The sequence below is a fragment of the Sorex araneus genome, chromosome 1, assembly GCF_027595985.1.
Source record: "Sorex araneus isolate mSorAra2 chromosome 1, mSorAra2.pri, whole genome shotgun sequence".
Taxonomy (NCBI): domain Eukaryota; kingdom Metazoa; phylum Chordata; class Mammalia; order Eulipotyphla; family Soricidae; genus Sorex; species Sorex araneus.
Genome location: NC_073302.1, coordinates 169,536,011 through 169,563,796, shown reverse-complemented (window position 1 = coordinate 169,563,796; position 27,786 = coordinate 169,536,011). Strand labels below are relative to the sequence as shown.

At 37.7% G+C, this 27,786-nt stretch overlaps 1 protein-coding gene across 21 annotated transcripts in view; it reads left to right on the top strand.

Annotated features, from left to right (window-relative positions):
- Positions 1-27,786, top strand: part of LOC129404909 (uncharacterized) — a 161,031-nt gene that overhangs the window by 47,052 nt on the left and 86,193 nt on the right. For 7 of the 21 annotated variants that reach the window (XR_008630292.1, XR_008630286.1, XR_008630282.1 and 4 more), the window contains one exon: positions 26,423-26,528. The exons of 12 other annotated variants lie outside the window; for them this stretch is intronic. Coding sequence is in view for 2 of the 9 variants with exons in the window: in XM_055139992.1 (XP_054995967.1) it covers positions 26,423-26,506 (84 nt within the window). In the remaining 7 variants the exon portion in view is untranslated. Of the gene's footprint in view, positions 1-6,100; positions 6,150-6,938; positions 7,055-26,422; positions 26,529-27,786 lie in introns of those variants that run through there. 2 more of the 21 variants (XM_055139967.1, XR_008630294.1) reach the window with 2 other exon arrangements.

The following is a 27,786-nucleotide window of genomic DNA, read 5'->3' as shown; positions in this document are numbered from 1 at the left end:
GTACACTCCCTTGTCTTTTTATTCTATACACAACATATTAGTGAGATCATCCAGTATTTGTCCTTATTTTTCTGACTTACTTCACTTAACATGAAATCCTACAGTTTTATCCAAGTTGTAGTGAATGGAATGATTTCATCATTCCTTACAGCTGTATAGCATTCCATTATGTATATGAGTTTTTCTTTTTTTATGGTGATTTCTACCTTTATAGAATTGTGATTCAAAGATATTTGATATTATGCTTCATGAGGTTATTGGCATGCTTGTGTCATAGAATGTGGTATATTCTATATATATTGGAGAAGAATGTGTATTTGGTTTCTGGGTTTGGAGAGCTGTGTAAGTGTAGGATAGCATTGGTTTGTCCTTTATCCCTTGCCGCAGGGAGCTTAGGTTTATTGGGTTATACCCATCATAGTGCTCTTGAGGCACTCCCATTCCTCTGTGTTTGTCTTTAACTTTTCTTTTCTCTGATTCCCCTACCTGTTAATCACCTATATCCCCAAATCAGGCCCTATGACTTGTAAGGTCAGATCCTTCTAAGGACTCTGGATTTTGTATTTGTAAGTGAAATATTGCTTTTCTCTTTCCCATAGGTCCTTTGCATAGTTTATTTTAGAGCAATGTCCTTTTTGTATAGACGCAGGAAGACAGTTAATGCTATGCTTTTGTAACTTGGGAGTTGACTCCGAATAAGATTTACTTCTGGGCATCTGTCATATTTACTCCACCTAAGCCTCAGTTGCCCTTAGTTCCTAGCACCCCAAAAGCAATGTCCCGAAAAAGGGACTGGATGGACCAGGGCAAGCTATAAGTTACCTTCATATCAAAGATGGATGGGCCAACTACCATAAAACTTAAAATAAGTTAAGAGCATGATCCTGGACAAATTCTGTCTTGACCCAAAGAGAAGTGACTGAACAAGGACCCTGCAGGGATTAGGAAGAAATAATCTGGCTGGAGATTGTGGTCTGGGATCTATAGTGAGATGTCCCCAGGAGAGCCATCCTATAAGCTTAATTATCTCTTACTGTGTCCATACAAAATGACTAGAAAAATTATTAAGAAATAAATTTAAGGGGGCTGGAATGATAGTGCAGTGGGTAGGGCATTTGCCTTGCACAAAGCTGGCCCAGGTTCAATCCCCAGCATCCCATATGGCCCTCCAAACATAGCCAGGAGTAATTCCTGCATGCAGAGCCAGGAGTAACCCCTGAGCACCACTGGGTATGACCCCCCCCCAAAAAAGAAGTAAATATAAAGTGATGTTTAAATGGTTATGGACTAGATGAAATTTTGTCCTTCAGTGGATCTCCTAGTAGGAGATCTTTGTCTTAGAAGAGCATCCCCAAGGATGAGTAAGCCTCTGACTAAGGCTGTGATACTGGGCGTGGGGAAAGTAGCATGAGGGACAGAAGGGACAGAAACAAGGGGCAGTGTGAGACTGGACGGGGGTACTCAGTGAGATTGGAGTAGGCATAGGCGTTCAGGGGAGAATGGAATAAATGGTGGGGTGAAGACTGGAATAAATAGCAACTGATCACCAACAAGTTTGGTGGCCCTGTTCCGTCCTTCATGTGTCTGTTGGCCTCCGTGACAGGCTGGGGTGGGGAAGTAGGTGACAGGCTGGGGTGGGAAGTGGCTCATGGCCACTGAATGCAAGTGGTAAGAGAGCACCACAAACAGATTTTGTGAACACATATGTAAGAATCTATTAATTCAGCTTGTCCAGCTATTTAAGACTGTTGTTTCTACTCTGGTTGATCTATCTAACAGTGAGGAGGAGTTCTAAGTCACATACTACTATTGTGTTTTCTCTGTCATCTCTCTTCAGGCCTTTAGTTGCCCCTTAATATTTTCTTATCCCTTAATCTGCCGCATAAATATTAAAGAGTATTATCTCCTCTTGATGTATTGGCTCTTTAATCATATAATATCTATCCATTTTTCTTAATTTTAAAATTTGAAATATATTTTTTCTGATTTAAGCATGACTTTTCTTTGGGGGAGGTTTGGGCCACACTTGACTTTGCTCAGGGCCTATTCCTGACTCTGTGCTCAGGAGTTACTCCTGGAAATGCTCAGAGAATCATATATGGTGCTAGAGATGTAACCTTGGTTGGCTGTCTTACCTCCGTATGTCTCTGTCGCCCCATCCCTGTCTTTTTAATGCTACTACTATTTATGTGTGTGGTAGTTTTCTGGCCTCTTATTTAGAATTTATTTTTATTATTGAAATTCATGTGTGTTTCCTGAAAGCAACAGAATGCTGAGTTTTATTTCCTGATGTATCTGGTCAGTCTATCTTTTGCTTGGTGAATTCAGATCTTTAAAATTTGGGCACCTTTTTATTTTATTATTTATTTATTTATTTATTTTTGCTTTTTGGGTCACACCCAGCGATGCTCAGGGGTTACTCCTGGCTTTGCACTCAGGAATTACTCCTGGCGGTGCTCAGGGGACCACATGGGATGCCGGGGATCGAACCTGGGTCGGCCGCGCGCAAGGCAAACACCCTACCCTCTGTGCTATCGCTCCGGCCCCTGGGCACCCTTTTAAATTTTCATAGTTTATGAATTTATAACTAATTTATAACTAATTTATACTGTACTATTTTCCTTTTAGTTCTGCTCCTTATTGTTAGCTATGATGAGGCTGGGTCTCACACTAGATTTTATTTTACAACAGGACACCTGCAAGGACTACTGTTCTTATAGGTTTGGAGAAATATTTGAGAGACAACAGAGCAATGATAAAATATTCTGTTAGTTTCTTAGGGACTCAAGGGTCCTAGAGGTCCACCAAGGAAAGCAGTAAAATTCTGTGTTGAGAATTCCAATTTAGTAAAGCCGACATAATATCCATGGCCCTGAATTACAGTACCAGGAATGCTGTGTAAGGCGGATAGTGGGTGAGGTGGGCTGGGTGTAACCTGAGTACATTGATGGAAGGGCATAAGCACTTTGGTGGTGAAGTGAGGTAACTGTGTCTGCCAAAACCACACACTTTAATACATGTGGCTAAATGTAATAATTAAAATTTAAAAATGAGTTTGCCAAGGGGCTGGGGTTAAGGGGAGTGAGGGGAACTTGAGAGCCCAGTGGGGGACTGTCGGAAGGTGTGGTGTTTACATCTTGTAAAAAAACAACCATTGTACCTAAAATAAAAATTGGCAAAAACAAATGCTGGCATAAAGGAGTTGATATCTTTAGGAGGCTTGTTAAACTGGCTTGATATCCTAGCGTTTTAGGGTTATGATTTCTACAGAGGGAGATGGAAAGATCATGGTTTGATGTACTGTTCCTGAGAGCGAATATTTTTTTCTTTTACTAGAAGCAAGAAAAACTCAGAAACTGATTTGGTGCCCTGGTTAGAATATTGAAGTAATGAGTCGTATGAAAACCAATATTTGGCATTTATAACTTCTTTTTGTCATGCCTTGGTTTACTCCTGCCTATTAGCTCTGGGATTACTCCTAGTGGGGCTCAGAGGACCATATGGGGTGTTAAAGATGGAACCTGGGTTAGCTACATGCAAGGCAAGCACTCAACCTTCTCTACTATTGCTCTGGGCCCAGTGTTTATAGTTCTTACCTCTTATGCTCCTTCAGTTCAATGTGGTGAATTAATGAGTCAAAGGGGAATTGAATTTGTATGGAAACAAATATTTGTCACCATATCCAGAATGAATTCATATAGGGATAGTAGAGAGCCTGCATATAAAAGGGCGAGGGGCATAGGTGAACATTCATCGGATGCTGATGGATCCTGAGACAGAAGAAATAAAACAAAAGCTAATGTTGGAAAGTGTTTGAAGCATTTATTTCTAAATTGCTAAAGTGAAAAACCCATTGTCTTCTGTCAAGTCAGCCATATGTATGTCATTGTAAGTACTCATATATAAGTATATGTTCTTGCAGGTATGTGTATAGTATATTAAAATGATAATCTTTTACTGTTGTGTACATGCTTTTCTCTCATTCCAATTCCAGTTGCATCACAATTTTATTGTATTTTTCAGTGGGCAAAAGTGTCCACTTGTATGTGTTAATCTTTTTCTGAAAGAAAATTTTGAACTTGATAGAAGAAAATAGTAGCAGTGCCTAGGGAACCAAAATATCAACATAGAGATAATTTTTAATAAAAATGTGTTTTGCTAGTTGTGTATTTTTTTCTTTTTTTCCTTTTTGGCCACATCCAGTTCTGCTCAGGGTTACTATGAGACAACTCTTTGGAAACTTGGGGAATCCAATGAGGTACCGGGGATCAACATGGGTCAGCCGCCTTCAAGAAAATGTCTTACCCATTGTACAACCCATCCAGTCCCAAAGGAAAATGTTTCATCCCTGTATGCACATTTGTAGGATATGACCTTGTTTTAGATTTTAGCACAACTCCAGCAAAACCATAAAGTGTTGCTTTTGAGTTGTCACAGACACCTTGTTGGAGCTGCTTCTATTTGTTTACATTATGAGAAGCTTCAAAGCACTTTTTAGTGTTTTGGACTATTAGAAAAGTGAAGCTGGCAATCAGGTAGATTCCATGAGGACAGTATCTAGAACTTGTTTGGGGAAAGCTTTAGAGCTACATAAGTATGGTGGGTTTACAAGCTGTATCTTCTGAGTGCCTACAATTCTTGAAATATAAAGTATGAGGGAAAAAATGGAATCCATCAATTCTTTATGTTGAATAGGCCCTGGCATTACTCTGAAAGATCTTACTGTTGCTAAGCACTCATTATACACACTCCTCCTTGTTTAAAGGGGATGTCCAATCTTGTTGAGCCTCATTTTATTTCTCCTGATACATTGCCCCTGGGTCCCCAACACTTTTGTGTATATAGAGAATCGGTGACAACTATTATGTGTTATTTTATGAGACTGATGCATGTCCTGCTGTGCTAATGAGGCATCTTATAATGTGTTATTTTATATATTATTTTGTTATTTTGGGTCACACCTGGTAGTGCTTAGGGCTTAATTCTGTCTAGGCACTCAGGGATCACTCCTGGTGGGGCTGCGGGGTTGCATATGGGGTGCTGGTGTTTGAATCTAGGTCAACTGCATGCAAAGCAAGCACCCTGACCACTGTACTATTTTTCCAGATCCTAATGTATCATTTAAAAAATAATATTGTTGATATTTTTTTAACATTTAGAATAAACTTATCACATAGAAGTTTAGTAAGTTATTCCACAGCCATACGTACACTGATAGATCGTATGGCACAGTCTAGAAGCTAAATTCTAGGAACATAGTTCCCTTATGCAAATAATTTGACTATCAACAGTACCCTTACCAAAATAATCTTATTGTGGATGACTCCTTATGGGCCTTAGGATCCTGTGACTTTCATCTGCCTTTAAATAAGTTGATTAATTTTTTCTGTTTTTTTTATTTTTTATTTTTTTTATTAGTTTATTTTTAATTAGAGAGTCATCGTGAGGGTACAGTTACAGATCCATACATCTTTGTGCTCATGTTTCCCCCATACAAAGTTCGATAACCCATCCCTTCACCAGTGCTCATTCTCCACCACCAGTAAACCCAACATCCCTCCCCCCCTCCCCAGTCCCGTCTCCCCCCACCCCACCCTGCCACTATGGCAATTTTTTCTGTTTTTTGTCTTTTGTTTTGGGCCATAGCCACTGATGCTCAGGGATTTCTCCTGGCTCTGCACTCAAGGAATCAGTCCTGGCGGGCTTGGGGGATGATATGGGTTCAGGGAATCAAGCCTGGGTTGGCCACATGCAAAGCAACTGCCCTGCCTGCTGGACTATCTCTCTGGCCCCTTTTTTTCTGTTTCTAGCCCAGATCTATTCTGTTGTATATACCAACTTGTTAACTGTGTTTTAAAGTTTTATGTTGTCATTGTGTAGCAGATTATTAAAAATCCCCACTTGTCTTTTATAGCTTTGAAAGATAAACTCTTTATCTTTAGAGTTTTCTCCTTTAACTGTTTATCTCTAAAAGAACTTCTCCTTTTCTTTTTAAGGAAGAAACAGTTAAAAAATTTCTCTAAGCAGTTAATTTTCACATTAATTTTTTTCTTCTCATATTTTTTTCTTGATTTATTTATTTTTCTTATGTTGGCTGCAGCTGTTCTCTAGAGAGGACCAAAGTGGGTCTGTGTCACATATGAGTCAAGGTAAGACGGTGCTTCAATTTCTCTCTGATGGCTTTTTAGTCCATCAAAGAGTGATGGCTTCTTAAACTACCCACTCTTGTAACATATGGATCAAATAAGAGAAGGCTGAGGCTCATGGTTTCTGTGACAACCCAAGGTCAGGTGCCCTCGATATGTCCTACCAAGCTGTTCCTCTAGAATAAATAGGCTGTTTATAAACAGGAGAGTTAAAATACTCTCTCATAAAATTTTAAGTTCACAAAGTATGAGGCAATTGGGTAAAGGGTCAAAGGGGAAAGGTTATAAGCCAATTTGGACCTTTCTTTTGTGGAGTCTCTGGCTGCCTTTCAGACTGAGGTCTTGGAAATAGTTCATACGCAGGCCTTCTGCCAAAAGACTACTGAGAGTTGGCTCTGTCAGGACTCGATTACAAAATCCTCTCCTTTCTCTTTCTGTCTACATCCTGCTGTCTGAATTTTCTAAAAAATACAAAGAATTTTATAAAAGTGAAATATGCAAATGGAACAAATAAATTCATGTTTTACATAAGACAAATTTAGAATGATTTTTCTTTTTAGGAACGGAGGTCTACAAATTGAATTTATTATAAGTATCTGCAAAGTTAATTGTAAAGTACATTTTGCAACAAGATTAAGTATATTTAAAAAAGGCAGAGCAATTGTAGGCTGTTTTTTGGGGGGTGGGGCAGGGCTGTGGGTTTGGGCCACACTCAAACGTGCCAGGCCTTCCTCCTGGCTCTGTATTCAGGGCGTTGTTCTGGTGATGCTGGGGGCTCATGTGCAGTGGCCGGCTGCACCCAAGGCCTGAACTATCTTTCCAGCTCCACGTAAAGGCTTTTGAAAGAGGCAGCCTGTTTCCGTGTCACCTCAGCCGGCAGAGAGTCTTTTAACCGTCTATGAAATATGGTAAGAACTCCTGTACCAGTATATACTAGACTATTAATTACTGAGATTTGTAGTATGTTCTGTTTTGTTTTTGGGCCAAGCGCAGTGGTGCTCAGGGTTTACTCCTGGCTCGGAGCTCAGGGATCACTCCTGGTAGGCTTGGGGGACCATATGGGATGCTGGGGATCCAACCTGGGTCAGATGCGTGCCAGGCAAGGCCCTGCTGACTATACTATCTTGTACTATCTCTCCCTCCCTGTGGTGTGTTCTGAAGAGATAAGGCTTAATTGGGGTATCTCAAAATTTCTTTTCTCATTTTAGATTCACTGCTGTTGTTTTTCTTACTCAGAGTAGAAATTCATTCCAGGAATAAAAAAAAAAACCTAAGTAAATATTTGATTTACTTTCTTCGATATTAAGCTTGGCTATCATATTTGTTGACATTACTGGATTGTCTTTTCTTGTTTGGACTAAAGAGTTGCAAATTCTGTCTTGGTTAATTTTGATATTTCTCCTCCTCCTCCTCCTCCTCCTCCTCCTCCTCCTTCTTCTTCTTCTTCTTCTTCCTCCTCCTCCTCCTCCTCCTCCTCCTCCTCCTCCTCCTCCTCCTCCTCCTGTGGCATCTTCTTTGGTTTTGGTTCCCACTGGACAGTGCTCAGGGCTGATTCCTGACTCTGTGCTCAGGGGTCACTCCTGGAGGGTTTGGGAGACCTTATGGAGTCCATGGATTGAATTTGTGTCAGCTATGTGCAAGGCAAGCACCCTAGTCACTGTACTATTGCTAGGCCCCCGATTTTCATTCCTGAATTGTATATAATTTTAAAATAAAGTTTGGGGCACTGAATATTATTTAAGGTATAAAAAATACTGAGGCAAAGCAAGAAATTATAAAAATACAGAATAATTGTGTCACTGTCATCCCATTGCTCATCGATTTGCTTGAGCAGGCACCAGTAACGTCTCCATTGTGAGCTTGTTGTTACTGTTTTTGGCATATCGAATACGCCATGGGTAGCTTGCCAGGCTCTGCCGTGTGGGCAGGATACAGAGAAAAACAAAAATATGAAAACCAAGCAATTTTAGCTGTAAATAATCTTAGCTGAAATGGTAGTAATTACAAAGAGTTACCCAGATAAATGGAAAAACTGTATTTCATGATGAAATTTTGTGTAACCTCTAATGACCTCTATAAGTGTGTTGCTTAGATCATAGCTGGTGATATCTTATTTTATTATACTAATGTGGAAAGGATGGGACTTTCCAGTGTGTTTCATAAAGTCCAGTTTCTTTTTTCCTTGTGGAGCAATAAAACACATTTTGTCCTTCAAGTAGAGTTTTCTCAGAATAACATAATTCACATGTGGTCCTGATCTTTCTTTAGATGACTCTAAAAGGAAAAAAATAACTTCCCAAAAGTTCATGGAGACGTTTGTCATTATTTTTCTCCCCTTGAATTTCTTGATCTTAGGCACAGAGCTGTATTGTGAATTATTGTAGAAATCAATATACAGATTTCTCCTGTTTTTTTTTTTAGGCAGAATGTAAGTCTCATTTTTCTTTATTTATTGACTTCTATTAAGATTGTATTAGATTGAAAAAATAGCAGGTTTAAGGTTGGGATTTGGCTCAAATGGTGTGTTCAAGTCCAGGATTGCATGACCCTTCCCTTCCCTCAGCACCAATACCATCAGTGTGGCCCCTAACAATAAAAAACCAGAAAAATTTAAAAGAATATATTTTAAAAGCTTAGACATCTTTACTTCCTTTTTTCCTATGCAAAGATTGTCAATAAAAAACTTGAAAAATGTTTATTTATTTAAAAAAATCAAACTTAAGAGAAACTTCAGAAAAGTTATTGAACCTCTGATTTGTTCAATTACGTATAAAAGTAAAGGCATGAACTCAATTTTTTTTATTTTTGCTTTTGGCAAATGCACAAGGGTTACTCCTGGCTTATGCACTTAGGAATTATCCCTGGTGGTGCTCAGGGGACAATATAAGATGCTGGGAATCAAACTTGGGTTGGCTGCGTGCAAGGCAAATGCCCTACCCGCTGTGCTATTGCTTCAGCCCCATGAACTCAATCTTAAAAATTTCTCCCAGCTCCAAACTATCTTGAATCTAAGGATTTCTAGGACTATAAAACTCTGGTTTGGTATTAAATTTGATATTTTCATCATTTTTCATTGTGAATGAAATTTTAGGGAGAAAGTAACCTAGGAGTTGAGGCAAGAAAGATATACCAAAATCATTTTCAAAGGGCAATGGTGTTGAATCTCTTTGTCCATTTCCTGTTGCCACTTGAAAAAAATACTGAGGTACTTCCATTTACTCTTTGGCTACTGTCTGGAATGAGGGATGGGACCTCTTTAGGTCCTTGAGAAGAGAAGTTGGCAGAGCCCTCATGAAAGCAGAGATTCACATTTCTGGCACAAGAATCTTGACTTGAGGACCATAAATAAAATGACTGTTGAAAACTTCCAATTCATAGGGGATAGGCAGGACTTCTGCTCTAAATTTAGCATTTATATATTAGGTTAATATTTTTAGACTGTTATGAACAGTGCTGCAAATAACAGGAAGTATGAGTATCTGTTAATTTATTATTTATTTATCTATTTATTTATTTATTTTTCCTTTTTGGGTCACGCCTGGTGATGCACAGGGGTTACTCCTGGTTTTGCACTCAGGAATTACTCCTGGTGGTGCTCAGGGGATTATGTGGGATGCTGGAAATCGAACCCGGGTTGGCCGAGTGCAAGGCAAACACCCTACCCTCTGTGCTATCGCTCCAGCCCCTGTTAATTTATTTTTTTAATTAAAAGAAAAATTGTTTTGGAGGGGAGCCACACCCAGCGATATTTACTCCTGGCTCTGCACTCAGGAATTACTTCAGGCGATGCTCAGGGGACCATATAGGATGCCAGGGATCAAATCTGGGTTGGCTGTATGCAAGGCAAGTACCCTATCCTCGGTATTATCGCTATAGCCTCTGGGTGTCTTTTTTTTTTTTTTTTTGGTTTTTGGGTCACACCCAGCGATGCACAGGGGTTACTCCTGGCTTTGCACTCAGGAATTACTTCTGGTGGTGCTCAGGGGACCATATGGGATGCTGGGATTAGAACCCGGGTCGGCCGCGTGCAAGGCAAACGCCCTACCTGCTGTGCTATCGCTCCAGCCCCTCTGGGTGTCTTTTTATTTTATTTATATATTTATTTACTTTTGCTTTTTGGGCCACACCCCGTGATGCATAGGGGTTGCTCCTGGCTGTGTACTCAGTAATTGCTCCTGGCGGTGCTTGCTGCTTGGGGGACCATATGGGATGCTGGGAATTGAACCCAGGTCAGCTGAGTACAAGGCAAACATTCTACCCGCTGTACAATAGCTCCAGCCCCTGGGTATCTTTTTAATATTATGTTTTCATTTCCTTTGCATATATACCCAGATGTAGGATTACTGGATTATATGATAATTCTATTTTAAATCATTTTTGTTTTGTTTTGTTTTGTTTTTTGGGTCACACCCAGTGATGCACAGGGATTACTCCCGGCTCTGTACTCAGGAATTACCCCTGGCAGTGCTCAGGGGACCATATGGGATGCTGGGAATCGAACCCGGGTTGGCTCTGTGCAAGGCATATGCCCTACCTGCTATACTGTCACTCCAGCCCCTATTTTGATTTTTTTTTCTTTTTTGGGTCACACCTGGCAATGCTCAGGGGTTACTCCTGGCTTTGCACTCAGGAATTACTTCTGGTGGTGCTCAGGGGACCATATGGGATGCTGGGAATCAAACCTGGGTCGGCCGCGTGCAAGGCAAATGCCCTATCTGCTTTGCTATCACTCCAGCCCTGTTTTGAATTTTTTGAGGAACTTCCTCCATACTGTTTCCATAGAGGCCACACAAATTTACATTACCACTAACATTGTTTGAGGGTTCCCTTTTCTCTACATCCTTGCCAACATTTGTTATTTCTTGTCTCTTCACTGATAGTCATGCTGAGGGGTGTGAGGTAATAGATCATCTTTGTTTATATATTTTGCCACACCTGGCGGTGCTCAGTATATGCTACCGGCTCTGTGCTCAGTCATTCGTTTTGGTGGTGCTTGTCATGTTAGTGATTCAATCTGGGTCAGCTCTTTGCAAGGCAAACACCCTACCTGCTGCACTCTTTGACCCTGATAGATCATGTTGATTTTAACTTGTATTTTCCTGATAATTATTGATACAAAGTAGTTTTTCATGTGCTTACTGGTCATTTGTATGTCTTTAGAAAAAAATGCTTATTAGTTCCTCTGCCTATTTTTGAATCAGATTGCTTTGCTGATTCAAACTGAATTAGATGGGCGTTTGCCTTGCATGCGGCCAACCCGGGTTCAATTTCTCCGTCCCTCTCGGAGAGCCTGGCAAGCTACTGAGAGTATCCCACCCTCACAGTAGATCCTGGCAAGCTACCTGTGGTGTATTCGATATGCCAAAAACAATAAGAGGTCTCACAATGGAGACGTCACTGGTGCTTGCTCGAGCAAATCGATGAACAATGGGAGGACAGTGCTACAGTGCTATCCTTATGAATGATTTGGAGTATTTTTCTCTTTCCAGTGGTTGCCTTTATATTTTGTTGATGGTTTGTTTTGCCATGGGGAAAATTATTAGTTTGACATATTCCCACTTGTTTATTGTTGCTTCTTTTGCTTTTCCTTTTGATTTGAAATCCAAGAAATTATTGCCAAGTCCAGTGTCAAGAAGCTTACCCTCTCTGTTTTCTTCCAGGAGTTTTATGGGTTTGTTGTTGCATTCATGTTTTTAATCAATTTTGAGTCGGTTTTGTTATTGAAATATTTTTAATGATTTGTAATACACTTAAACTATCTATAACATTCCCCTGAAGTGCATATAAAAATAGCTAGATACAACTTCAGAACTGGAAAAGTAGGCTCACAAATATATTAGCAGTCAGTTTAATAGTTGGTGGATTTTAGAGTTTTATTTTTAAAATTTATTATTTTTTATCAGTGAATCACTGTGAGGGTACAGTTACAGATTTACATATTTTCATGCTTGTGTTTCGGTCATACAATGCTTGAGTACCCATCCCTCCACCAGTGCCCATTCTCCACCACTAATGATCTCAGTATCTCTCCCACTACCCCACTCCATCCCCCTCCCCACCTGTCTCTGTGGCACGGCATTCCAAGCTGTGGAGCAAACCTGCTCGTACTTATTTCTACTATTCTTGGATATTAGTCTCCTATTCTGTTATTTTATATTCCACAGATGAGTGCAATCTTTCTATGTCTGTCTCTCTCTTTCTGACTCATTTCACTTAGCATGATACTTTCCATGTTGATCCACTTATATGCAAAGTTCATGACTTCATCTCTTCTAACAGCTGCATAGTATTCCATTGTGTAGATGTACCAAAGTTTCTTTAACCAGTCATCTGTTTTTGGGCACTTGGGTATTTTACAGATTCTGGCTATTTTAAACAGTGCTGCGATGAATATACAAGTGCAGATGTCATTTCAACTATACTTTTTTGCCTCCCTGGGATATATTCACAGAAGTGGTATTGCTGTGTCAAATGGGAGCTCAATTTCTAATTTTCTGAGAAGTGGAGATGATCTTACTTCTTTTCTCTTTTGGATCTTATTTTTTTTCTAGTCCTAACTTCTCTGACAATGGTAACTAAAAGTGAAATGTGGTCATCTTTGTTTTATTTATGATCTTGTGTTGTACCATTCATTTTCTTCCATGGAGTATCATATTTGATGTGAGTACTATATTAGATTTGTCATATAAAGTGGCTTTTATTATGTTAAGGTGTATGTCATTTGTATGCATTACAAGAGAGATTTTTATCATGAATTGATGTTGAAAATTTTAGTTGCTTTTTTGGTATCTTTTTGTATGATTATATTATCCATATGTATATGGTGGTATAGATACTTAATTATGCATATGATTTTTGATACTTATTCTTTTTTTAAAGTAAAATTATTTTATTAATGGAATATTAGGGGGAAAGAAAGAGTAATGTATTTAAGAGAGAACATATGCTTCACCAGACTGGGGAGAACTGAGGTTATCCAATAAATTGAAAACAGACAAATAAGCAAAGAAGAGCCTAAAGGATTGTACAGGGGTTAAGAGGCTTTCCTTGTATATGACCAACCCTCGTTCAATCCCTAGCACCATATATGGTCCCCGCAAGCTCCACTAGAAATGATCCCTGAGGGACTAGAGGGAAAATTCAGTGATTAGGGCACTTGCATGTGGCCTACTTGGGTTTGATCCCTGGTATCCCATATAGTCCCCTGAGCTCACGAGGAGTGATCCCTGAGCTCAGAGCCAGGAGTAAACCCTAAGTACCACTGGGTATGGCCCAAAACCAAAACAAAAAAAAAAAGTGATCCCCGAGCACAGAGTCAGGAGTAAACCCTGAGCACAGCCAGATGTGACACCCAAAAACAAATGCACCATATCACTTATCATCAGGGAAATGCAAATTGAAACAATGAAATACCACCTCACACTGATTAGACTGGCTCACATCAAAATGCATAAAGACAACCAGAGCTGGCATGTGTATGGGGGAAAAAGGAACCTTTATCCATTGCTGGTGGTAATCTTATCTTTATCAACCATTTTTTGGAAAATAATACAGACACTCTTTAAAAAAACCTAAGAAATAAACTACCAGATGACTCAGAAAGTCTACTTTTTTGGCATCTACTCCAAAAGCCCCAAATCTCATTCCAAAAATGATATTTGCTCTCAAATGTTCACTGTAACACCATTCACAATAGCCAAAATTTGTGAAACAACCCAACTGTCCAAGAACAGATGACTGGATGAAGAATCTATGGTATATACACATGAGGGAATATACGTACTCAGATGCAAGAAAAGATGAAACCACACAATTTATTGCTCTATAGATGGAACTGGAGCTTATAATGCTGAGCGAAGTCAGCTAGGAGAGGGAGAAAGACAGAATGACTTCTTTCATAGAGGGATTAAAAGAAGCAAAGCAAGGAAATAACAAATAGGCCCAAACAGCAGAATCACTGAACTGGTATAAAGAACTGAACTTAACATGGGGAGACAGAGATGGGGTGTTAGGAAGCTTGAAGTGGGGGGGACCCTGATATAATGGTGGAGGGAAATAGACACTGGTGAGGGAGTATAGTGCTGGAACATTATATGCATGAAATACTATCATTGACAATATTATACTGTACATTATGGTGACTAAAATAAAAAAAGGAATTACACATACTAACTTGAGATGTGGGTGACCCCAAAAGGAGATGTGCCTGGATAACTCTGTTGTTTTCTTTGGGACGTGGCCACACTTGGTGGTTCTCAGGAATAAATTCTGGTAGGGTTTGGGGGACTATATTTAGTACAGTAAATTAAACCAAGGTCAGCAGAATGCAAGGCGAACAATTTTAGCACTATTCTATCTCTCTGTACCCCTGAATCAATACTTTTAATTGCTAAAATAAATGCCACTTAGTTATGCTGCAAGGTTTTCTCAGATGAATTATCTCTTTTTTCCTTTTAAAAATAATTTCAGGTGCCAGAGAGGTAGAACTATAGGGAGGGTGCTTGCCTTGCAGGCAGCAGACCCAGGATAGATCCCTGTCACCCATATAGTCCCCTGAGCACTGTTAGGAGGGATCTTTGTGCTCAGAGCCAGGAGTACACCCTGAGCACTATCAGGTGTGGCCCCCAAAATTTATTTTCAAATTAGAAACTCTTCATTTCTAAAAAAATTAATTTTTTTATTGAATCACCATGAGACACTCAGTTACAAACCTGTTCATGATTGGGTTTCAGTCATACAATGTTTCAACACCTGTCCCTTCACCAGTGTATATTTTCCACCATCAGTGGTTTCCTGTTTCCCTAGCCACCCCACCCCCAGTTTATCTCTGTGGCAGTCACTTTTCTTCTCTCTCTCTCTCTCTCTCTCTCTCTCTCTTTCTATTTCTCTCCTTTCCTCCTTCTGGGTATTTTGTTTTACAATGCAAGTACTGAAAGATTATAATGTATAGCCCTTTACTTACTTTCAGCACTCAGTTCTTGTCCCATAGTGATCATTTCCAACTATCATTGTCACAGTGGTCCTTTATCCTAATTGCATTCTCCCTGACGAACCTCCTCCCCCAGCTTGTGGCAAGCTTTCAACAGTGGACTAGTCCTTCTGTCACTTGATTCTACTGTCCTTGGCTATTAGTATCATATACCATATGTATTTTTTTTAAATATCCCACAAATTAGTGCAATCATTCTATGTCTGTTCCTCTCCTTCTGACTCATTTCACTCAGCATGTTACTCTCCATGTCCACCATTTATAAACAACTTTCATGACTTCATTTTTTCGGTTGCTGCATAGTAATCCATTGTGTAGATGTACCATAGTTTCTACAGCCCGTTGTCTGTTCTCAGGCACTGGGTTGTTTCCAGATTCAGACTATTGTGAATAGTGCTGCAGTAAGCATAGAAATGCAGATGGCCTTGTGCTTTTGGGACCCCAGGTATATTTCCAGAAGTGATATTTGCTGGATCATATGAAAACTCAGTTTCTAGTTTTTTGAGCAACTCTTCATTTTGCTGGTCTTTTCTACTGTCTCTTAATTTATTTATTTATGAAAATTTCTGTGTTAATTTCTTCTTTATTTTATTTTTATTTTTGGGCCACATCCAGTGATGCTCAGGGGTAACTTCTGGCTCTGTGCTCAGGAATTACTCCTGGCAGTGCTTGGGGGCCATATGGGATGCTGGTGATGCCACGTGCAGAGCACCTTTCCTGTCATTATCTGTCATTACCTGTCACTATCTCTGCGGCCCCGGCACTATTTTCTTCTTTCGACTAACTTTGGATCAGGCTCCTTTTCCTAGTTACGTAAGATGTAAAGACATGTCGTTCATTTGGGCAGCTTTGTTTTTGCTTACTGTGAGCATCTCTTGCTATAAACATTTCTCCTAGAACTGCTTTTGCTACACCCTATTAATATTTCCATTTTTATTCTACTCAAAATATTTGCAAATTTATCTTTTTATTTCTTCTTTTTTCTATTATTGTTCTACCATGTTATTAATTTTAACATAGGAATTTTTCAGTTTTCCTTTTTTATATTCTGGTTGATGCTATTATGGCTAGATAAAATGATGGATTTGATTTCAACCTTCTTAAATTTATTATGAAAGGCTGAATTTATGGCTTACCATATGATTTATTCTGGATGATAGTTCATGTGTTTTTGAGAAGAATGTGTATCCTGCTACTGTTGGATAAACTAGTCTGTATAGTTGTCTATGTTGTTTAATGTGTAGTTTCCTTATTTCCTGTCCTAATGAATCTATTCATTATAATAATAATAATAATAACTATTATTATTATTATTATTTTGCATCCCAGCTGTGCTCAGTGCCTCAGGGCTACTCCTGATTCTGTGCTCAGGCATCACTTCTGGAAACGCTTAGGGAACCATATGCTGGGAATTAAACCAGGGTTTGCCCCTATGTGAAAAATCAAGCACCCTACCTGATGAACTACTTCTCTGGCCCTATTTGTCCTTCTTTATCTATATCATTTCATGTGTTATAATCCCCAAGGTTCATGTTATTGCTAATAGGAGAATTTTCCTTTTCTCTTATGAATTAAAAAAATCCATTGTGTGTATGTATGATTGCATGTTGTTTTTGCTTAGCTGCAGGTGCATAAGATAATACATTTTATACATTATACCTCTTATAATTAATCTGTTAATGGATGTTTTTAATGAAGTTCCTTGAGATGTTGGTGAAAGGATGCTCACAGTGGCGAGCAGCATCTGAAACTCTATTAACAGCATGTAAGTCAAAGTTCCTAATGATTAGAAAAAACCCACAGGTAACTTTGGTGTTGGAGAGATAGTATAGGATCTAAGGCACTGTGTGTGGGCCTGGCTTCGTGAGTGCTTAGTGTGGCAGTAGTTGGCAGCCACTAGGGTTATAGTTGGCAATGCTTGGGGGGCCATGTGGGGTTGAGATCAAATTCAGGGCCCAGAGCATGGTAGAAATGTATTCTACCACTTGAGTTATCTCCCTGGCCCCATAATGACTATACATTTTTAAAGAGAATGAATTAGTTATAGCTTCACTCTTTAAATTTATAAATAAATGAAGTAAAGAACATTGCAAATTTATACTCTTAAATTGTTCCTCTTGTTGAGTATGTAGAGATACAAAATGTAAAACATTTATAAATACTATCATTTCATGTTTATTGATGAAGTAAGTGACATTTCCAAAAACTTCACTTTGCATTCTTATTTTGAAATATAAAAATCAGAGCTTAAACACTTTTTTTTAGGATTTGGCCTATCTAGAAACTTAATTTGCTACAGGAGGAAGGGTTATGTGTTACTCAGGTGTACCAACTATCATGATCATCTATATTTTTCTCATTTCAACAATTTTCTTTATATTTGATGGAAGATGAGAATTTATTTGGAGTCATTGGAGTCCCTATTACACCTAGTACAAAGGCACTTAAGAATGTGATATATGGGCTGGAGTGATAGTACAGGGAGTAAAGTGCTTGCCTTGTGTGAGGCCTATCTGGGTTCAATCCCTGGCATTACCTTTGGTGCCCTGAGCCCTGCCAGGAGTGATCCCTTACTGCAGAGCCAGTAGCAAGCCCTGAGTACAGCCAATAACCCCACCCAAAACTAAAGAAAAAAAGTAAAAAATGGGGTGTGTTACTGTTGAAACATTTTTTTAGAGCTCACAGATGGAGACCTGGTCTTTAGTGGATTTGGCACTTTTTTTTTTTAAGTTATAAGAATTTGGAAGTATTCTTGAACAAAATCACGAAGACTAACCAAATTAGATATACCTCCATGCTTAAAAGATAACTTAAAACTAAAATTTTAGACAGTTTTTCTAAAATTGGAAGCCTGTGGAAATATTATTCTTTCATGCAGTTCATTTTGAAAATGGGACTGACAACATTTTTCAGTTTTTAGATGTGATTTATGTTAGTTTAATTAGGTCTATATATTACTCTACATTATTGTAGAATGTGAATTTCAATTCTTCAATGCCTGTCGTTCTTGAGCCAGAGTAATTGTACAGCAGGTAAAGTGCTTATCCTGTATGCACTGACCTAGGTTCCATTTCTAGTAATACATATGGTCCTTTGAGCACCACAAGTTATCCCAAAGCACAAAGGCAAGAGTAAGCTCTGAGCACAGCTGGATGTGGTCCACCCACTTCCCCGCCCCCCAAATCAACCAAAATTCTATAGTTCTTAACATTGAGATTTTTAGATACAGCAGTGCTCAATTTGTCTTTCTATAAATAGAGGATTAAAAGAATCTTAGCTAGGAGAAATGTCAATTTATACTTAGTCATCCCAGATGAGTAATATTCCAGAAATTCTTTCACTTAGTTTAGACTGCTTAATTGTTATTTTAGTCTAATTTTTTAAAAACATAGTGTATTATATTTTAAGGGTTGTATTGAACATAATATGTAGTAGAACCTTTTCCTGTAAAACTCAACTTTTGAATTGCACTACTTTGTGGAATATAAAGTAACAGAATGGGAGACTATCACCCAAGATTATTAAAGATAAGTACTGGAAGGATTACTCCACAGTTAGAAGCCGGACTCATATACTGAGGGAAAAAGCAGTTCAGTTAGAGAAGGGATCACTAAGTAAATGGTGCTAGGAGGATCCGCTCAGGATGGGAGATACACCCTGAAAGCAGACTATAGACTGAAACGATGGCCACTTAATACCTCTATTGCAGATCACAACACCCAAAAGGAGAGAGAGAGAGAGAGCAAAAGGGAATGCCCTGCCACAGAGGTAGGGTGTGGGGAGGCGGAACAGGTGAGAATGGTGGGAGGGATGCTGGGACCATTGGTGTTGGAAAATGGGCACTGGTGGATGGATGGATACTTGACCATTGTATGACTGAAATGTAAGCACAGAAGTTTGTAAGTCTGTAACTGTACCCCATGGTGATTCACTAATGAAAAAAAAACAAACTCAACTTTTGAGGCTGGAGTAGTAGTACAATGGGTAGGGTGATTGTCTTGCATGCAGCCAACCTGGGCTTGATCACCCCTTATGGTCCCTTGAGGCTTCCAGGAGTAATTCTTGAGCATAGAGCCCGAAGTAATCCCTGAGCACAGTTGCGTGTGGCCCAAAACAATAAAAAAGTAGCAAAAATCCCCATTTTTCTTGAAATGAGGGTGGATATTTTCCTTTAGATTAAACATTAAGAATTACTTGGCAAGCATAATAAATTGGCTCTAATAGGCTAAGTTGTATGCACTGTTTTAGAGATTCTTTCTTAGAAAAAATGTACATTAATGGAAAGTTTTATATTTTTTTAATGGGGATGATGTATAGACTAATAGATAAGCCATTACCAAAGCATAGCATGTAGAAATATAAATTAAGAATTATCACATCAGGAAAAAAAAAGAATTATCACATCAGGGATTAAGGAGTTTGCCTTGCATGTAGTCAACCCAAGTTCGATCCATGGCATCACATATGGTCCCTCAAGCACCTCCAGGAGTAATTCCTGAGTGCACATCCAGGAATAGCCCCTGAGCAGAGCTGGAAGTGGCACCAAAACTACAAAAAAATGATCACAACATGAAGAATGGGCAGTTTTAGAAGTTTTTATTTACCTTGATGTATTTATGAACAATAGTTTGAATAACTATCTTTATATTTTGTTTTAATTACATACAGTATAATAATGACATACAGTATTCACCTTATGTATATGCGCAAGATTTGGCCAAAGATAGAAATAATAATATTTGACCCAATGAATGTGTTCCCTAGAGTGAATGTGATTGTGAGTCATCTGAAGCTGTCAATCTGAATTCCTGGGTTGTGAGTGACTTAATTTAATTTTATTTTATAGTTTTTTCCTTTTTTGGGTTGCTCCTGGTGATGCTCAGGGGTTACTCCTGGCTCTGTACTTAGGAATTACTCCTGGTAGTGCTTGGGGGACCATGTGGGATGCCGGGGATTGAACCTGGGTCAGTTACATGCAAGGCAAATGCCCTACCCACTGTAATATCACTCTGGCCACCTGGGTGTGATTTTAGTTTAAAGATATATACATATATATACATATATTTAAATGTACATGTACATACATGTAAATTCACATAAAGTGTACACATGTAAAATGTACATCTTAACTAGAAAACATTTAATAAATCTATGATATGATATAATAATGTAATATACAATAAGAGAAGAAAGGTAAGTCAAGCAATTCATCTGGTACTCAAGCCAGAAGACAAGTATGAGACAAAGAATGTGAGTTGTTGCTTTGAAGGATTGTGAGGATATGCAAGTTTTCGTTATGTAATGACATTTGAGCAACGATCCAATCCCCAGAATCTACAGAAGTACTGAGGTGGGGTCTAGGGCAGAGAGCCTGGTACTATCCAGCCTGTGAGAGAGAGATCCTGGAGGTTCTGCAGTTGGATTCCAGATGTTACAACAAAATGTGCTCTCTGGTGTACTGAATCGACGTGTGTGGGAGCACACAACTGAAATATGTGACGCGGGGAACACTGAGAACAAGTGTACACCCCCTGTCATCCCAATAAGAGCAACAAGAACAAAGGGAAGGGAGGGGTGAAAAAAGATAAATAGGAATCTAGTGATTTTTTGGGTTAAATTTGAAAATTTGTCCACATGAATCTAAGCTTCAAAAATTACTTTTCATCTAGGGGCCGGAGCAATAGCACAGCAGGTAGGACGTTTGCCTTGCACGTGGCCGACCTGGGTTCGATTCCCAACATCCCATATGGTCCCCCAAGCACTGCCAGGAGTAATTCCCGAGTGCAAAGCCAGGAGTAACCCCTGAGCATCGCTGGGTGTGACCCAAAAAAAAGCAAAAGAATTGTATTTTTCATCTATTATTTGCGGTAGTTGTATATGTGGTATTATGTGTAAAATACTGTCAATGAATGTTTCATTTCTTTTCTCCCTAGATGAAATTTATTCAGGTTTGTAAAATATAGAAAAGATTTATGTAATATGTCACCCACACAGTTCTTCCTTTTTCTACTTAATCTTTCCCAGAATGTGGGGTAAAAGTCTCAATACTAATTTGCTTATTTTAATAATTTCTTCTGAAAAAAAAAGATTGTAAACTTGATTAGTTATTACATATAAATTTTATGGCATGAATTTACCTAATTAATATTGCCAAGTAACATCCTAAATCTATAAGAAAAGTGCTTACTTTGTATTTCTGGACATTGTTTTTCTTTCTGGTGAGGTCTTAGAGCATGTCCTAACAATCATATACCTGATATTTTATCTTACATATCTAATTAATATACTTCAAAACAATAGGATTATTTTACTCTTAAAACCTACAATAAACAAAGGAGGTATCAAAAATTAAACTATCATAGGAGAAAATGTGAAATAAAAGTATTTAATTAAATTTATAGTGTTTTGAGAAGGATTATAGAGGAATGGTAGGAGATAAGACCAGTGTGTTTCTTACTTTGTGATTTTTTTTTTTCAGGAAAAAATCTTAACTGGAAAGAGCAGATCTTTTTTGTGAACTGAGCTCTGCTTTCTCTGAGATCAGATTTCGAATTCCCTAGGGTCTTCTCTATGATGGCAGAGCAAACATACATTAGCATCTGTACAAAACTTTACGGGATTAGTAAGAAGCTATACAGCAGTTCATCTTAGAACCCCAATTCTAGAACTATGTGAAAAATGTCCAGAATTTTAGGGAAGGGAAAGTAAGAGCAATTACGCTTTGTGTAAAGTAATAAGTAATGATATGATCTAATTGAGAAGATTAATTTCTATCAGCAAGAGATTCAGGAAAACATCCTCATATAATTTTCTATAAACAAACCACAAAGTGATTTGTATTAATTTCACAATTTTACTAATTAATTGAGTAAATCTACTACTATGTTTCTTTCTCTAGTTTGGTAGATTTCCTATTTTAGTGACTCTTGTTAACTAATGATATGTAATACTTCTGCATAAAATAGTGAAGTTTTCTGTTCTTTTTGATGATGTGAAAAGCTAAAATTTTCTACCCCAGTGCCTAAAATTTATGAAAATAACCTAGCTTAATATTTGTTATTGTTGCTATGTGTTTCAAGCATCTCTAATTTTATATTACTCTTTGTGATATAATGGAAAGATCAGATCAATATCTGTGTTGTAATCCTGTCTTTTTCTCTTAGCTTTTATGTCTTTGATAATTCATTTAACTTACTTTGCCTTAGTCACACCACTTTTAATTTGTGGTCTTCTTAAGTCCTATATTACGACTTATAGGGCTGTTTTGTGGCTTATTATGAAGTTATATGAAATTATCCTATAAATTTTCAAGAGCTGTTACCTATGCCCCCTATGATACTTGCTTGAGAATGAGAAGGAATATAAAGAAATAATAATTTTCCCTGACCATGATCAGCTTTGTAACTGTGCATCTCACGGTGATTCAATAAAAAAAAACACAATAATTTTCTTTGTTATTTCTTTATTTCTTTATTATTTTATTATTTAAATCTATCAAATACTAAATTTATTAAAATTTCTAAAATTGTTATTTTTTAAAAAATTTATTTATTTATTTTTAATTATGAATCACCGTGAGGGCACATTTACAGATTTATACACTTTTGTGCTTATGCTTCCCTCAAAATTGTTATTTCTTTATACCCCTTACTAACATTCATATGAGAAGTACCAACCCTGAACTTTCATAGATAGGATGGAATAGTCCTTCCTACCTAATAAAGTAGTTGCATTATAGTCAGTAGGGGTTTAGAGAGAAGTTTAATATAGGATTTTAAGTTCTGTGTGTGCTTTTTAAAATTAATTTATTTTTGGGGGGCCTGCCATTCCCAGAGGTTCTTGGAGGTAGGCAGGCATCCCTGGTAATACTTGGTCAGGCAGTGTGGGCCTGACAGGTTAGTACTTACTAGGCTTGATAGTGCAGTGACTTGTCATGGGCCAGTAGGACTACACCTAACAGTAGTTGGAGGAATTTGTGCCAATGGGAGTTAAACTCAGGACATCGCGCATGGAAGGGCATATGCTCTACTACTTGAGTTATTTCCTAGATTCTTATCCATATTCTTAGGGGTGAAGTTCCTTTTAGTTAAAAAATTTTATACTCTTGGGGCTGGAGTCATAGCACAGAGCGTAGGGTGCTTGCCTTGCATGTGGCCGACCCGGGTTTGATTCTCAGCATCCCATATGGTCCCCTGAGCACTGCCAGGGGTAATTCCTGAGTGCAGAGCCAGGAGTGACCCCTGTGCATCGCAGAGTGTGATCCAAAAAGCAAAAAAAAAAAATTATACACTTGCTTTTGATCTTGTTGTTTATCTTTATACCACATATAAAATACACTGTATCACTTAATGTGAAGTATGGCTGATACTTGAGTAGCCTGGTTTTAAATTGTGTGGGCTCTCTTGCACATGTATACTTTTCTACTTTTCTATCTGTGGGGTGTATGTTCTTTGAACCAACCAAATGTGGTGGTTGATTCCTATTCTCAAGCCTTGAACACGATGATTGTGGTTTCGACTTAGAAACATAAGCAAGAAAGTGGAATGATGAGGGGCTGGAGTGATAGCACAGCGGGTAGGGCATTTGCCTTGCACCCGGCCGACCCGGGTTTGATTCCCAGCATCCCATATGGTCTCCTGAGCACCGCCAGAAGTAATTCCTGAGTGCAAACCCAGGAGTAACCCCTGTGAATCGCCAGGTGTAGCCCAAAAAGCAAAAAAAAAAAAAAAAAGTGGAACAATGAAAGGAAGCGTGATGGGATGAAGAATGGTAAAGAATATATTTAGTATAAAGATAACTAATCAATCTAGTAGAAAAGAGATTACGTTGTATAGAGTAATGTAGTTAGAGTAATGTGGTAACCTTACGGGTTACCACAAAACAAAATAAAGAGTAGAGTCACAGAAGAAAAATGGAGAAATCTAGAGATTCAGCAAGGAAATTCATCTGAATGCAAAAACAAAATCAAGTATAAAAATAACTACCATAAATATAAAGATAGATAAAACAGAAACAAAACTACTATTAAAATGGTAATTATTTATTTCTTTTAATGAGGCAGAACCTATAGTCCATATATCTTAATCATGCTAAATATGAATGATCTGAACTCACCAATCGAAGACACAGAGCATCTAGATATATAAGAGTAGGACTCAATAGTGGCTGGTGAGATAGTACAGTGGGCAGGACATTTGCCTTGCATGTGGCTGACTAGGGTTTGATCCCTTTTATCCCATATAGTTCCCCTAGCACCACCATGTGTGATTCCTGATTGCAGAGCCAGTAGCAAACCCTGAACACTGCGGATGTGCCCCCACCTTCCCCAATATAATGCATATGAGTCTCAAATCAGTTATAAAGATAAATATAGGCTCAAAGTGAAAGGCTAGAACAAGGTGTTTCAATTCAGTAAAGTGGAGAAAAGAGCAAGAACTGCTCATAGATGATAAAAATAATATTTAAACTGGAAAAGATCATGGGGTCAATCCATTAAGAATATATGAGGCCCAGTAATTCTTGTGGGGGACACCCAAATATACAAAACATATTTTGGGCTACATCAGACAGTACTCAGGCTTACTCCTGGCTCTGTGCTCAGGAGTCACTCTTGGTGTTTCTTGGGAGGACCCTGTGCAGTGCTAGGAATGAAATGCATGCAGTGAAAGCCGCATAACCCTTGTATTATCTTTCCTCACAAAACACTTACTACTTATTTGATGACTTCAAGGGATTCACTGATAGCAGTAAAATAGCCATTGATGATTCCAAGACACCATACGTATCAATGATTTAGACAAAAAGTTAGCAATAAAATAATGCCACTAAAATATTTGATGAGATGTCCATAATATATACTGAACTGTTGTCCATCACTAAAGAAATGGCTATAGATTCTTCTAAAAAGTGCTCATGAAATGTTTTCTAGACTAGATCATAAATTAGGGCACAAAATATGCTTTAATCAATATGTATAGATAGACATATCACTTTTTAAATGATCATAGTGGCATGAAACTTAAAATTAAAAATGCATTCACTCTTCTGTATCATCTGTTTATCTCTATGTCCATATTATGCTATCTAGAGTATCAGAGCTTTATAATATGATGATGCTGTTAGGCCAAGTCTTCCTACCTTGTTTATCTTCAGAATTTCTCATTTGTCATTCCCTCATGTGGATTATGGTGTTGTATTCAAGTTCTTTTAGCAACACTTATGGCGTATCTATTGGGATTAAATTAGAATAGACTTTAAAATAAAATTTGTTTTTTTTCTAGTCTCCAACATGGTATATCTGTCTTCTCATTCATGTAACTTTCCAGTGCTTCTTCTATAGAAGTGTTAGAAAGATTTAGTTAAATATATTAAGTACATTATAATTTTCTCTCTTAAGTTGAGATCTTTTGTTACACTCATTATGTATAAAAATGTTACTTTTTGGTATATTTATCTTGTATACAATAACCTTGTTGAAGTCTCAGACTGTTTGGAGTCTCTTGGATCTTCATAAATAACCACATTGCTTGCAAATAATGATGTATTTTTTCATCCCTATACTTCTGTTTCTTTTTATGTATTTATTATTTTTTCCTGTTCCTTTTAAAATTGGTGAATATTTCCTGTATAAGATTTTAAGTGATAAAACCATTCTTATGTGTGACTTTTACTCTTTTAAAGATTTTCCATTAAATATTAGGTTAATGAAATTTCCTCATGTTCTAAGCCTGCTTAGAGATTTTCCTTCCACCACTTGGTGGTGGTCAGGTCTTACTTCTGGCTCTGTACTTAGGGATCACTCCTGGCAGTGCTCAGGGGACCAAACACGGTGTCAAGGATTGAACCTTGAACCTGGGTTGACTGCACACAAACCAAACTCTCTGCCTGATGTACTATTGCTCTATCTCCCAATAAGAGATTTAAAAAAAAATAATGTGTGGATAATGATTTTTTCTGTAACTCTAAAAATGATTACCTGGTTTTCCTCCATTAACAGGATAATGTGGTTATATCTTTTAAAATCTTTGAGTTCCTGGTATAAACTTTATTGATCATCATATAGTGACCTGCAGTTTAGGTAGTTATATAATACCCTGTATAATTTGATTAAATTTTCTAGTTTGTGTAGATTTGTGTACACTTCTCTAAAATTGTGCTAGTAAATGAGATGATTCTATCTTTTCATATATATAGTAATTTTGAGTATTAAAATTATTCTAGCCTTATTAGTTTTCATATGTAATTCTACTTTCAATTTTTTGACACGATTCCACATTGTTTTCTATAGAGACTGACCCAGACAACGTTTCCAACAACAGTGTATGAGAGTTCCTTTTCCACCATGTTCCTGGCAGCAATTGGTCATTTCTAGATGCGATTCTCACTGGTGTGAGGTAATAAATATCTCATTGTTGTTTCAAAGTTCATTCCCGATGATAAGTGATTAAGATAGTTTTTTTTTCATTTGCTTGTTGGTCATCTATATGTCTTCCTTGGGTCACTTTTCAACTTTTCTCCCCATTTTTTTTTTCGGGGTGGGACACACACAGCACTGCTCAAAGTTACTCCTGATTCTACTCTATTGTAGCATCATTTGTTGAAGAGGTTTTCCTTCTTCCACTTTATTCTTTTGTCTTATTTGTTGTACCCTAACTCTCCATATATCTTGGAGTATACTTCTGGGCTTTTAGTTAACTTCCATTGGTTTGAAGTCTACTTTTATTCTAGTACCACAATTTTTTTTAATACCATGGGACTTTAATAAGGGTTGCATTGAATCTATATAGTGTCTTGGGTAGGATGTCTTAGAAATTTCACTTCTTGGTATATATTTCAAGAACACAAAATATTAATATGAAAAGATGTCTGCCCACCAGTGTTCAATGCAGCATCATTTACAGTATCAAGATCTGGAAACTGCCCACGCATCCAACAGTTGATGAGTGGATAAATAAATTGTGGTGTATATGTCCAGTGTAATATAACTGAAAGATGAACAGCTATAAAAACATGAAATCTTGCATTGAGCTAATATATGGGTAAAAGTAGAGATTGTCATGTTAAGTGAAATAAGTCAGAAGTAGAACAAATATCAGATGATATCACTAAACTGTTAAATAGAAAGAAGGAAAGCAAGGCAAAAGCCAATAAAAATAAATTCTTAGACTTTGTCAACAGAACAGAACAGAATTTACCACATGTGGGGTGGGTGGATAAGAAGGGAGCTGGGGACAGTGGTGGAGGGAGTGTAGTAGCATCATATTTCTAAAGCATAAATACAAATACTTGTGTAAAACATGTTATCTAAGTTGAAAGATTATTCTGCCTTATGAAATGACCTTGGATAATTTTCTCCATTTTTTTGTTCTCTATAATATCTTATTTAAAATAAGTGTTTTCTGTTTCTTTAGGACTTGGTAGTACTTACCTATGAATAATCTTGGCCAGAGTTTTCTGGTGGCTAGACATTTGACTACTCACTTAATTTCTTTGATTTTAATGAATAATATCAGGTTTTTAATGTTCTTGAGTAAAATTAAATTTCTTACATAAGATTTCAAAATAGTTTTAGTTACAAAGTTACAAATTTGAATGATTTCACTTGTATAAATAAAAGTCTCAGAATTGTACACAAGCTACTTGGAAATTTAT